Source organism: Heteronotia binoei, chromosome 8 (assembly GCF_032191835.1).
Source record: "Heteronotia binoei isolate CCM8104 ecotype False Entrance Well chromosome 8, APGP_CSIRO_Hbin_v1, whole genome shotgun sequence".
Lineage (NCBI taxonomy): Eukaryota > Metazoa > Chordata > Lepidosauria > Squamata > Gekkonidae > Heteronotia > Heteronotia binoei.
This window is the reverse complement of record NC_083230.1, coordinates 30,513,472-30,525,462: the sequence shown is the minus strand read 5'-3', so window position 1 is coordinate 30,525,462 and position 11,991 is coordinate 30,513,472. Positions and strand designations below refer to the sequence as shown.

The 11,991-nt window shown below is 44.6% G+C and overlaps 1 protein-coding gene across 2 annotated transcripts in view; it reads left to right on the top strand.

The window, feature by feature from the left end:
* The first annotated feature begins 590 nt into the window (after positions 1 to 590).
* The window catches only part of CAV1 (caveolin 1), a 54,934-nt gene continuing 43,533 nt past the window's right edge, over positions 591 to 11,991 (top strand). The window contains exons 1-2 of one of the 2 annotated variants that reach the window (XM_060244862.1): positions 591 to 951; positions 2,772 to 2,936. In XM_060244862.1, the coding sequence (XP_060100845.1) occupies positions 922 to 951; positions 2,772 to 2,936 (195 nt within the window). In that variant the 5' untranslated portion in view covers positions 591 to 921. Of the gene's footprint in view, positions 952 to 1,223; positions 1,321 to 2,771; positions 2,937 to 11,991 lie in introns of those variants that run through there. The other variant, XM_060244863.1, reaches the window with a different exon arrangement.

The following is an 11,991-nucleotide window of genomic DNA, read 5'->3' as shown; positions in this document are numbered from 1 at the left end:
CGGCCTAGGGGCCTCCACAGGGTTTAATCCAGCACTGCTCAAAAGCTTTTTAAACTAAGGATATTAAGGGCAAACGTACTGTAAAACGTTGCCACATAAACAATGTGGAGCAAATGAAATACAAACGAGCGCCCAACTGTAAAACATATCTGCACAGTTTGGAAACGAGGCTGCATGAGAAGTCGCCTTCTTGTCAGCCAGAGACAAATCCAAGTTTCCACCACATTTGTTTTTGGGGCAGAGGCGGGGGCAACCCTTTCTGTTCACCTTCGCTTTAGGATGTGGCTGCACGCCCCGAGCCTGTCTCCAAGCAAAAGCACGGCAGCACCTCGTGATCAGAGTCGACTGGAACAACCGAAGGCTTCTCGTTTGAGTCGGAAATGCGACTACACAGACATCTCCAACTCCCGAGAAAGCGACAGAAGTACATCATCATAATCAGGGATCTTTCTGACTCTGCCAAAAGGCGACGCGAAGTCAAGAAAGCAGCTCTCCCCGCTCCCGCCCCCGAAGTGGCAACGGCGTGGCCTGGGCCGCTGCGTGCGCGCGCGGCCCTGTACTTTTATGGTCTCTGCGCCTAGAGAAAACGCAGCCTCCCGCTTTCCAAGGGGGGGGGGGAGGCGGCTGGGAGAGTCCAAGTGCGTCCTCTTGGTGCGTGCATTCACCCTTTCCCACCACGTTGCCGCTCCCAGCATCTTGGGGATGTGCCCAGAGACCTACCAGCTCTCTTCTCCAAGCCCACAGCTAGCAGAACAAACCTTTGGCCGGCAGCCAGTTGAGGAACTCGCAGCAACCTCCCACACGGCAGCTCATTTTTTTTTTTTAAGGGGGGGAAAACAATACAGGATCTTCCTCAACTTATAATTGAGAGCACCCCTTCAGAGAACCCCTCTGTAGAGCCTCCAGCGAACCCAGGACAGCATGTCTGGGAGCAAATACGTAGACTCGGAGGTAGGAGGACTTTGCTTTGCACATTTTTTTTTTTTAAAGGTGCTTTGCGTTCCTGGCATCGCGTACCTGCTCCAGCCGTCTCAGCGAGCACTCTTGGCTCTTCCCTTATCTTGTTCTTCCCCCTGAAAAGACTTTTTTTGCAGAGTTGGAGCCAGACTGTTTTCGCAGGGCAATCGGGGGTGACTGGTCTGTTGTTGCAAGTAATCTGATCTTCTGGCTTGGGCACTTGTTTTTTTCCCCCACCCGAGACTGCCTTTTGCCTACTAGCCTCCCCGCCCCCCCCCCTCCGGGACTCCATTCCCCGCCGTTCCGAGGCTGCAGTGGAGTCGACGCAGGATTCCACCAGACCTTTAGGGAGACTACTCTAGAGTAAGTGCTTGGAGGGGTCGCTTTGCAGAGATGTTCTCCTGCTACCTGTGCAAAAGCCTGCAGGCCCGCTCCCCGACACTCCCGAAGGGGAGATAATTTAATTCTTGCAAAGTAAGAGACAGCGTTCTCAGAGTGAAAGTGCGTCTCTGTAAGAGAGACTCTGGGAGCGCCAGAATGCTGGGATTTTCTTCAGATGAAGTGTTCTGGCAACTCCTAGCCGAATTAGATCAAAGTATTTGGTATTTCACGCACCTCCCTCGGGTTAAAGCCACCTAATTCGGTTTCAGTGGGTGGGGGTTCAAGGCTAGGGAGAAATACTCCACCTCGCTTTTAGGGAGATGAGGTCCTCTGTGGGGAAAAGAAGGGGCTGTTGGCATCTCTGTGAATTGGCGACATAGCAAAGAGGCGTTCGTGGACTTTTCAGCGAGGGCTTCGTTCATCGCCTGGTAGCATTAAGCGGGGGGATTGAAGAGTGCAGCTTTCCCCCATCCGCTCAACGCATGCTTATGGGTGGTCGCGTTCAAAGCCTCGTTAGTAACGGGGGATCCTGAGGATGGTACTGATTCCGGACTAATGAAGGAAGTAATGTCCAAGGATTGATGCAAGGCTAAGGCTTTCCGGAAGACCACCCCCCCCCTTCCCCAAGGAGCGCATTTGGTTGACAAAACTTTGGATAAGTTTGGTTCTGTAAAATTCATTCTTCCCTTTGCTTTTGTGGGAGCGCTTTCACAAGGAGTAGAGGTCCTCCAAGAGCTGCCTAGATAAATCAGGTTTCCAGGCTACCTCTAAGTAAGGGATAGAGAGGTGAGGGCCGAGGGTGCCGGAGGTCTCCCGAGGGCTCCCAAATAGGGATTCAAGGCCGCAACCCCCGAACAACTTTAGGAGTAGAAGTTCACTTGCTTGAGACTATTGGTGAGACTCACTCCGCGTAAAGACGCTGAGGATTTGGGGCTACGCGTCGGCGCGCTTGTTTGCAGACCAAGCTGTGGCCCTGGCGCAAGTGTTCCGACAGGCGCGGGAAGAAGCCGGAGGGGCCGTATTAGGATCCCGCGGGTTTCTCATAGGGAAAGGGCCCTGGAGGGAGGCGAGGTGATCTGATGCTGTTTCCCAGCGGCAGGGCAGAAGCAGGGGGGCCGCGCCCTGCCCTGCCCGCTGGGGAGTTCCCTCGGCTCTCGCTGCGCGCTGCGTTCGCCCGGAGAGGACCCCTGGCGGCTGGCGTCGGAGTCGCGGCTCCGGCTGGTGCCGACTCGAGGGGTGTGGTGTAGGTACTTTGTATCCTTTTAAAAAGCCAGCCTTGGGGCATTCCCTGGACGAAGCTTCTGCTGCCTCCGCCCGCGCTGCTGCCAGCTCCAGGCGATCCGATGAGGCTGTGAAACTTCGGGACCATCCCTCCTCCCCCCTCCCGCGTCGGGTCTAGTGCAGCGGGCTGATCACTCCCCCTCCCTTTCTAGGGCTTTTTGTACACAGCGCCCATCCGAGAACAAGGCAACATCTACAAGCCCAACAACAAGGCCATGGCAGATGACATGAACGAGAAGGAGATCCACGACGTGCACACGAAAGAAATCGATCTGGTCAATCGAGACCCCAAACATCTCAACGACGACGTGGTCAAGGTAGGGAAGTTTTCTACCCCTGGCTTCTAGCAGTGGGATCTGTGGTAACCTCCCAAGAGGAGATGGTGAGGGAGCGGGAAAGGAGTGCCTGGGTGTGGTGTGTGGCTTGTGGGGTTGGTATAGTTTGGAAAATCAACAAGAAAGGATGCGACTCCCCCAGGAAACTGGGATCACAGAGGTGGCTGGTTCTTTAACCATTAGTCATCACTCTAAACTAGAATGTTTGTTGTTCCCCCTATACACTTTTGAAAGGGATGGGTGGATTGTAATGCACAAGCTGAATCAAGTTGCATATGGGGTTGCATAGGATTAAGGGGATACGATTTTTGCACTTTTATCTCGGGGAATCCAGGCAAGTTTCCGCCAACTAAACACCATGTTCAAGAAAGTCCCATGAAGGAAGCATATCCCGTTAAAGGAAGGAAATGTCTTCCTATTTATTTTCTGGTTAAAGCTGCTTGACGTGAAGTTATTTATTGGCTTGTGCCCATTGGATGATTATTTATTTGGAAGAATGTGTCTCCCACCTCTGTCCTGGAGTTAAGCCCCTGGGCCAGTTAGTATTTCTTAACATCACTTGCTCCTCTGTAAAATTATCCAGCCTCACAAGGCTGTTGTGAACAGGAACCTATTTTTAAAATTACCAAACACGTTCACATATGAAAAACAGCAGCTGTTCTGGCACAAGGGCAGTTTGTTTTGGCCTCCCATCAGGGAAAGCTGTTTTAAGCAATTATGTGTTGGTTTCTGAGCATGAAGATGTAATGTTATTGTACATTATAACTACTTCAGTTTTGCCAAGCAGCCAGTAGAAGCATTGCTTTAAGTGTGTCCCCATAAACTGGAATACTGGCTTGCAATTTATTGTCCAAAAATAAAAACTTTCTTCAGACTGACTATATAGGAAAAACTGCAATCATGATGCCCTCAGAAGATAGGACTGGAGGATTTCTGTTCTTAAAAGCGAGGCTGTACTTCCCTTGGAATATGAAAGAAAATCAGAAAAGAATATGGTTGCAATGCTTACCTTCTTCTGATTAGTAGAAATGTGCCAGCCAATTAACTGGGCAGCAGTTTTTAGAAGTCTGTTTAAAATCTTCTTAATGTCACTAACATTATGAGTGTTAAGCAGTACCTTAAAAGAGGCATTCCTTGCCTCCTTTTCCCAGAACGGAATGCTTCTTCTAGCATGCTGTTTGCTAAAATATATTTTAAAAAGTAGAGTTCTTAATTTCATCTGGACAGTTGTTTATTCCTGTGGACAGTTTTAATCAACAAATTAAAACTGATACAAGATAGCATGTGTACAGTCTTGTGGACGTGCTTGAGAGGGAACTTTCTTCCAAGTAAATGAGCATAAGATCAGATCGCATGATTTCTTTAATTGGGTAACAGACTTAAGAAAGCAGAGAAGGCTTAACTGAATACATCGACTCGCTGCTCATAATCTGGGAAGAAATCATACACTAATTCCATTATGTGGACCTGGATTTCCATGGAATAGGGTTTTTTACATATATTTTTTTATTTTGTATTATAACTCATGTTATTTCTCCATCTTACATTCTTACAGTATCTTACATTCATATTACAGACCCATCAGTTACCTCCCTCCATGGAATAGTTTTTAACAGAGCTGGAAACACGCAGATTCTTTGCCTGAGCCAAATGAAGGCAAAGGGAGGAAAAGATCTCTCTCCCCGCCCCCCCCCCCCCACTAAAAATGTCAAAAGAAGAGGAGGTGAAACCATTAACTGACTTGGCACAGGGCCCTTCTGGATTTCTTGTTGATGGCACAAATGTCAAACTTGGCCATTCCAAAAAATCTGGGCCAGTGGAAATTGGCATCAGGGCCCCTCTGGGTCAAAGAAATCAAGTAAGCTGTTCTTAGCAGAACCTGCATCCTATTGTAGATCTGATGGCCAGAGCTGGTTTTAGGTTAGGCTTGCTGGAGTTTGCAAAAATGCCACCCATCTACAGTCCCCCATTACCTACAGTGCAGTCCTGTGCAGCGTTGCTCCATTTCACCCCTGGAGTTACTCTGCCTAAGATTGCACTGTTAAGCAGCAGAATGGTTCAGTTCCCGGTTGCTCTATTGTAGTACTTCAGGGGAAATCAGTTTGTTCTTTTGGCACAGAAGGATGAAGCAGATTTTGTTTTGTTTTTGCAAACAAATGAGCAATAGAATGTGTGTTTGCAGTATCTGATTGTCCAAAGTCACAGAGTACCGTGGCTGAATATGATAACAGTGGGATCAACTCTAGAAATTATTCTTGGTGCCAGTTTTTAGAACCGGTCAAATAGTTAGGAATAAAGGAGAGAGTGTGCTCAAGTCTGTGCAGAATATAACTCAGTCAATACCTTTCTTGGCATAAACAGAATATAACTCCATCACCATTGAGTAATCCCAGTAATCCCAGCTAGCCTCCACATATCTGGGGTTAGGGAGAGTGTGCCGTTCAGGCAGGCTTGAAGTGTGGCAGGCTCCTATGGCAGTTTCTTCACTGTACTGTGCACCTGACAGGACCTTGGATCTTCAAAACCTTTGATTTTGCGTTTATACATCTGTTGCTTTAGAGCTAATCCACTCAGGCCGTCTTCAGAAGCTTTGCTTCACATTTCAACACTGTGGGAACTGTGACAAGGCCTTTTCTGTGGTGGGACCAAGATTATAGTTCATCATGCCTACTCCTTGCTGACCTTCAGATTCTAGCTTAGGGCAGGTCTTTTCTAAAGTACTTCAGGTGCATAGAACATCTTCAGATATATATTACTGCTGGTTATGTTTCCAAGCTTCTCTTAAATTTTTAAATAGCTTTATGTAAAATTGTGGTTTTTATATTGCTTTTTGCTTTGTTGTGAATTTAGTATTTAGTTGCCTTGTAGATCCACAGGACTTAAGGACAGCAAAGAATTACTGTTGCTATTATAATTTTTCTAGAAATGAAGACACAGGAAGGAGGCTATGTTTGAATGTTTTACCACATCAAATAGTGCCTGCTTTTTGAAAGCTAACTCATCAGGATTAGTTCTAGAATTCTTCTTCCTGAAGTGCTAGTGAGGAAATTTCAATAGGCAATCGGAAAGCTCACACCTCCATTCTAAAATGCAGCTATTTCCCCTGAACATTGCAGTTGGTTCCTAAAGAAATGAGCAGAGAATTCCTGTCCACATAAGTCACAGAATGAAGGGGGAGGGGCAGAAAGTCTCTTAGTCCGGAGGTGTCAAACGTGCGGCCCGTGGGCTCCTTTCAGGCCTGCAAGCAATTCACAGTTGTCTGCTTCCTTCTCTCTCTCTTATGGTTATCAAGTTCAATTCAAGAAATATCTGGGAACTTTGGGGGTGGAGCCAGGAGCAAGGGTGTGACAAGCATAATTGAACTCCAAGGGAGTTCTGGCCATCACATTTAAAGGGACAGCGCACCTTTTAAAATGCCTTCCTTCCATAGGAAATAATGAAGAGCCCCAGATACCCACAGATCAATTCTCCATTATTTCCTTTGGAAATAATACTCCATTCGGAACAATAGAGTTCCCAGCAGACATTTTCCTCCCCTCCCTCCGCTTTCTGATGACCCTGAAGGGGGAGGAGGGCCTCCAAACCGGGAGATCCCATGCCCCCACCTGGGGATTGGCAGCCCTAGCTACGCTGCTCTCTCTCTCACACACACACACAAACTCATACCCACTATTTACTTGCTCTAAAATGAAAGCAAAACAGAGGGGCTGTGCTTTGAAGAACTTCTGTCATTGATCCTTCCCCATGAAGTACTTCCTGCTTCCTACTCAGCTTTAAAGGCACGCGTGCACTCACACACAGGCATTTTGAAAGGGGACCTGTTTGCAGGTTTCTAAACCTGCAGGAGATCTAGAGGTAAGCGGTGGCTGGGGGCGGGGGAAGCCTGTAAAACCAGGGGATCCTCCGCTGGGACCTGTGGATTGGGAAGCCTACTCTTTCTTGCTTCTTTCTGTATCACAGTTTGCTTTGTCAGGCTTGCTCAGTCAAGCTACAAAGCACAGCCTCTATTTTCTCTATTGGCTGACCAGCACATGGAGCAACTTATGTACAAAAGTTTGCAATGCCCAGCCATTTCATATTTTCCTCTGGGTCTTAGGCTCAAAGCACTGACTGTGAGATTTCTGTAATTAATGTCAATAAATCAAAAGTAGGATTGCAACTTACAGATACACACCTGAGCAACACCTGAACAGCATACTCAAGATTTCTGCAGCACAGACATTGTCTCCAGATTTTGATGCAATAATTCAGAGCAAGAGCAGTCAGTTATCAGAGACTGTTAAATTAAAAAAAATTGCAAGAGTGCTAATATTTTAAGCATGTTTTATCTTAAGTTTTAAAGAAATCTTTAATTGTGTTTTTGTCTTTTATAATCTCTGCTACCTGGCATTACATTTTAGGACACATGTGGCCTGGCCTAGCAATGTCTCATTTATGTCAGATCCATCCCTCATAACAAATGAGTTCGACACCCCTGTCTTAATTCCTTTGGCAAGTCAGAACCGTATATTCATGTGTTTTCACACAGGTCAACTAATGTTATCCTTTCCATAATTCTAGTATTCTATTTTGCAAGCAAGGAGCCAGTGCTAAGGATCCATTGTAGAGGTAATCCTATGCATGCACGCTTTAAGCTAAACATAGTGAAACTTACTTCTTTGTAAAGTTGTACAGAATTGAATCTCTCAGGTTTGTTGTCACCCAGCAGTATTGGCAAAAGTTTGTAGGAGGAGCATTCAAACCACTGCATATGAAAGCCACTTAGATAAACATTATACTATTTCTTTGTGTATAATTGGGAAGATGAGATGAACATGGGAAGAGGATTGTTCAGGGTGTTCAGAGAAGAGCATATCTTCTAGCTAATTATTTAGCAGTTCCTAAAGCAACAAAACCTGCTAAGGATTAATCATATGTCCAAAGCTCAGTGGAATCCAAATAGCTCCAGAAAAGATTACTCAACAGAGAAAGCTGGATTCTTCTGGGGAAAGTAGGCCTTTTGTTGTGGGGAGCAAACCTCCCTCCAAAGGAAATATTAAAGATGGCAGTACACCATTGTGTCCCAAAGCAAATGGGACAATCAAAAATGACTTTAAAACTGTGTTTCAGGACTCTCAGGACATTTTTTTTGGTCATGTACACAATATAAGAACATTGTATAATCCTGAATCATGTTTTGTATTGCTTTCATTGTTAGTTTCAGGTCCCCCCCCCCAAAAAAAATCTGTATTCATAGTACTGCTGTAAGAAAGCAGCAATATGTCGTCTAATTTCAAGAAGGAAAATATGTGTGCGGTTTTTTTTGCCCTCTACACTTTTAATTGGGTCAGGGTGAAGTGGCAGGTATCAGATGGGAATGCCACCAAAGTGTGACATTTAACAGGAACTTATTTCAGATCCCTGTGATTAGGGAATCAAACTAACTTTCTGTGCTGGCTTCTAGTACAAACTGAAGATTCATGTGCACAAGCAATACAGAAAATGCTAGTTTTGGACTATAGCACTCCAGAATGAAAGTAGAGAGACCGTATCTTCTCCCTTCTGCGGGGGGGATCATTGAACATAAAGAACCATGGAGTTGGAAGGGGCCTTCTAGGCCATCTAGTTCTACACAGTACAAGAAGGCCATCCTAAAGCATCCCTGTTAGATCACTATATATCCTATGCTTGAAAACCTTCAATAAGACACAGCCCTCCTGCAATATATCACTGGCTCCAAACTGCTTTCACAGTTAGAAAGTTTCTCCTAATATTCAACTGAAATCTCCTGTAGTTTAAGCTCGTTAAATCTAGACGCCCTCTGGAACAACAGAGAACAAGTCAGTCTGCCTTTTGTTTGAGGTTTCTGAAGAGCAGTCTTCTCTATCGGGTTCAGATTTTCCACCTAGGACTTGTTTTCCAGACCACCACCATCCTTCCACATTCTTTGTCTACAGCCTTTTAAAATCATGCCACCCAGAACTGTATATGGTACTTGCTATGAGATCTGATTAGTGCAGAGTAGAATGGAACATGGAAAACTCGAAAGTCAGGATGTAGGGTAGACTAAGATAGAATTTACCTGGGCTTGGTTGGATGCTTCTAAATTAAGACTGAAGGTCCTTTTTTGTAACCTTTCTATATCTGTTAACACAGGACAATTATAGAAGTGCCTTAGTCAAGACTGATAGATGAGAAGCTGACATTGCTTGGTCTCCCTCTCTTGATGTTAAATGAGATAACCCAACAAGAGGCCTGGAAACTGATTAAGCTGAAGGCATCTACGGTAATATGGATAGAGATAGTACAGCTGCTTGAGCTAGGCACGTTTGTTCTCCTCTTGCTTTAGGGATCTTCCTGCTTACCTAAGCTCCCTCACAACTCTTACTCACAGGTTTGCTTTTACCTTCACAAGATTAAATGCTTTTCCATCAGTGGAACTAGAGGGGCGATTTGTGCAGTCTCCTTATTCAGATAGGCTTTGTACTTGTGTGACTGAGACCTTGACACATTTATTACTCTTTTGCTCTCAGTGGACATCTTTTAGGTCCTACTGGATCTATCCTATTCTATCCAGGGGTTTTTTTTTCCTGGGGGAACGCAGTGGAACAGAATTCTGAAACCTCTTTGGGAAACAAAATTCTCAAAAAATGTTTAAAAGTTAATGAGAGGTACCTGAACCTGTGTGTTTCTGCTTCATTTCCCTCTTGAGAGTTCCAGCATTTCTTTTTCCAGACCCCCCCCCCCCCCCCGAAACTATCTAAATTCCATCTGTCTTTGGAGACATGGGTGATTTCTCATTTGTTGGTGGATGCTGGAGCTGAAATAACTATCTTGGTAGCAAAATAACTGGCAATCGTAATCTCACTGAAACATTAATAACAATTTCTAACTACGTAGTTACCAAGGAGAGATCTCATGTTGTTATCTGCAATTTAGAATCTATAAAACATTCAATTCTCATTCCTTAGTTCTTGATGGCAAATTTTAACTAATAAGGTTGTACTATTTATCAATTTTGTAAAAGTTTTATTGTCTGTTGTCTACCCTCTAGTTCTACAAACTCTGTATCTTCATGTATAATTGTTCATTGACTGTATGTATATAAGCTGAATGAATTGATTATAGGGATGGGCATGAACCGGAAAAATGGAGGTTCATGGGGGTTTGTGCTTTGGGGTGCATTAAGTTCTATGAACTTCATTGCATGAATCAGCTTGTTTCAGGGAATTCAGGTGGGACCCCACACAGAAGTAAGCTCCAAAGGCTACCCAATCAGAAATTTATTTTATTTTTATTTATTTACGTTAAACTTCTATCCCGCCCTCTCCGCAAGCAGACTCAGGGCGGCTAACAACATTCATATTTACAAGTTAAAACAAATAAAACATAGTTACAATTTAAAACCATTACATGGTGCTGTACCACTACAATATAAGTGAGTTCTGCCTTGAAGTACTCATGACTGCCACAATCTGTAAAAGTGAGGTAGATGTCTGTAGGTTATGTCACCAAATCACAAATCAGGGTGAATATCACACTGTTCTAACTCTAAGCCAGGTAAAAGTTTTAACTCCACATTTTCATGTATCAAGCCTCTCTTTCAGTGAATGTTTCCCTCACAGAGTTACACACTTCTTCTAACCCGCATCACATTGGTATAACACTGTTTAGGACAGCGCTGAAGCACTTAATAATTAGTTTTAGAAAACTAAAACACCTATTGATGGGAAAGACTAATTTAAATGATCACTTGCTGAACCACCCAGGTTATGCTGTGAAATCACTGTACTGCCCAACCAAATGCCTGCTTACTTAGAAGTAAGCCCTGTGTCCATTCCTTTGCCCTCGAGTGTATCTGCAGCAGTCTGAGTTTGAACACTTAAGTTATGAACACTGACAGATTGTTATGAAACAAGTCAGAAAACACATTTAACCGCATAGATCCATGATAAAATCTAACAAAACGTATCCATTTCATACCTGCTATGAAAGCCAACTCAAATTGTACAAATCTGTGCACACAGGCTTTTGAATTTGGGAGAGCTCTTTTACAAGGTTCTGTAAACTGAAGCAAAGAAACATTTCAACTGGAGGAAACCTCACTAGGCAACACTGTCACAGTTTGACTGACATCGACTCCTAATACATCGATTAAGAAAAGCAGACCATAACCTCCCCCCCTCCCCCCATACACACACACACAAATGTAGACATTCAGGGATTCCTTAAGTGAGGATCCCCACGTTCCACCTGGAGACTGGTATAACCACTCACATGCAGTGCAATTTCCATGCTTGAATTATAGCATCCCATTCCTAACCGCCCCCTCCCCGAAAACATTCTGTTTAAATGGGGAGCCCCAGGTCCCATTTGGGGCCTCGCATCCCTACTCCTCCCTTTGGGCTGTTCACCCCCCCCCCCCAAAAAAAAGACTCAGGACCTGATATCAGCACTAATATATCTGATATCCCCCATATCCATGATGAGGCACCCACAGGCCAGAAATGGGAGGGCCCTGTAAATCTCACCTCTTGATCTGAAATTAATGTATTGCACATCTTGACATTGGTTTTAGGGTTTTTTAATTGTTTTTTAAATTCTGTGCAACATTGCATAGAGAGATTCATTTTTAAATTATTATTATTATTAATTGGCATTGCATTTTTTAATTGCCTGAACTCCGCTGTTGTGGAGCTCCGGGCAATGTTGAACAGAATTTTAAAACAATTTAAAAATACCATAAAACCAATGTCAAGATATGTAATAATAGCCAGGAGGGGGACTGAGGAGGTGACCTGCCTGGGAGTTGTGCTGCAAATGGGACTCATAGCTACCAGCAGAGCAGATCCATTGAACACAAGTGCTTGCTTGCTTGCTGAATGGGCCATGCAGAATTGTCTCTCAACCCAAGCCACCCCGACCCTAAAATTGCAGCATATTGAGGAAGGTGGCAACACACTGTAGTATGGCATGGGCATAGCCTACAACTGTAGCCTTCTATCGCTCTGAAACCAGCACCATTATTACCAGCCAGATATGAGCCTATGGAACTGTG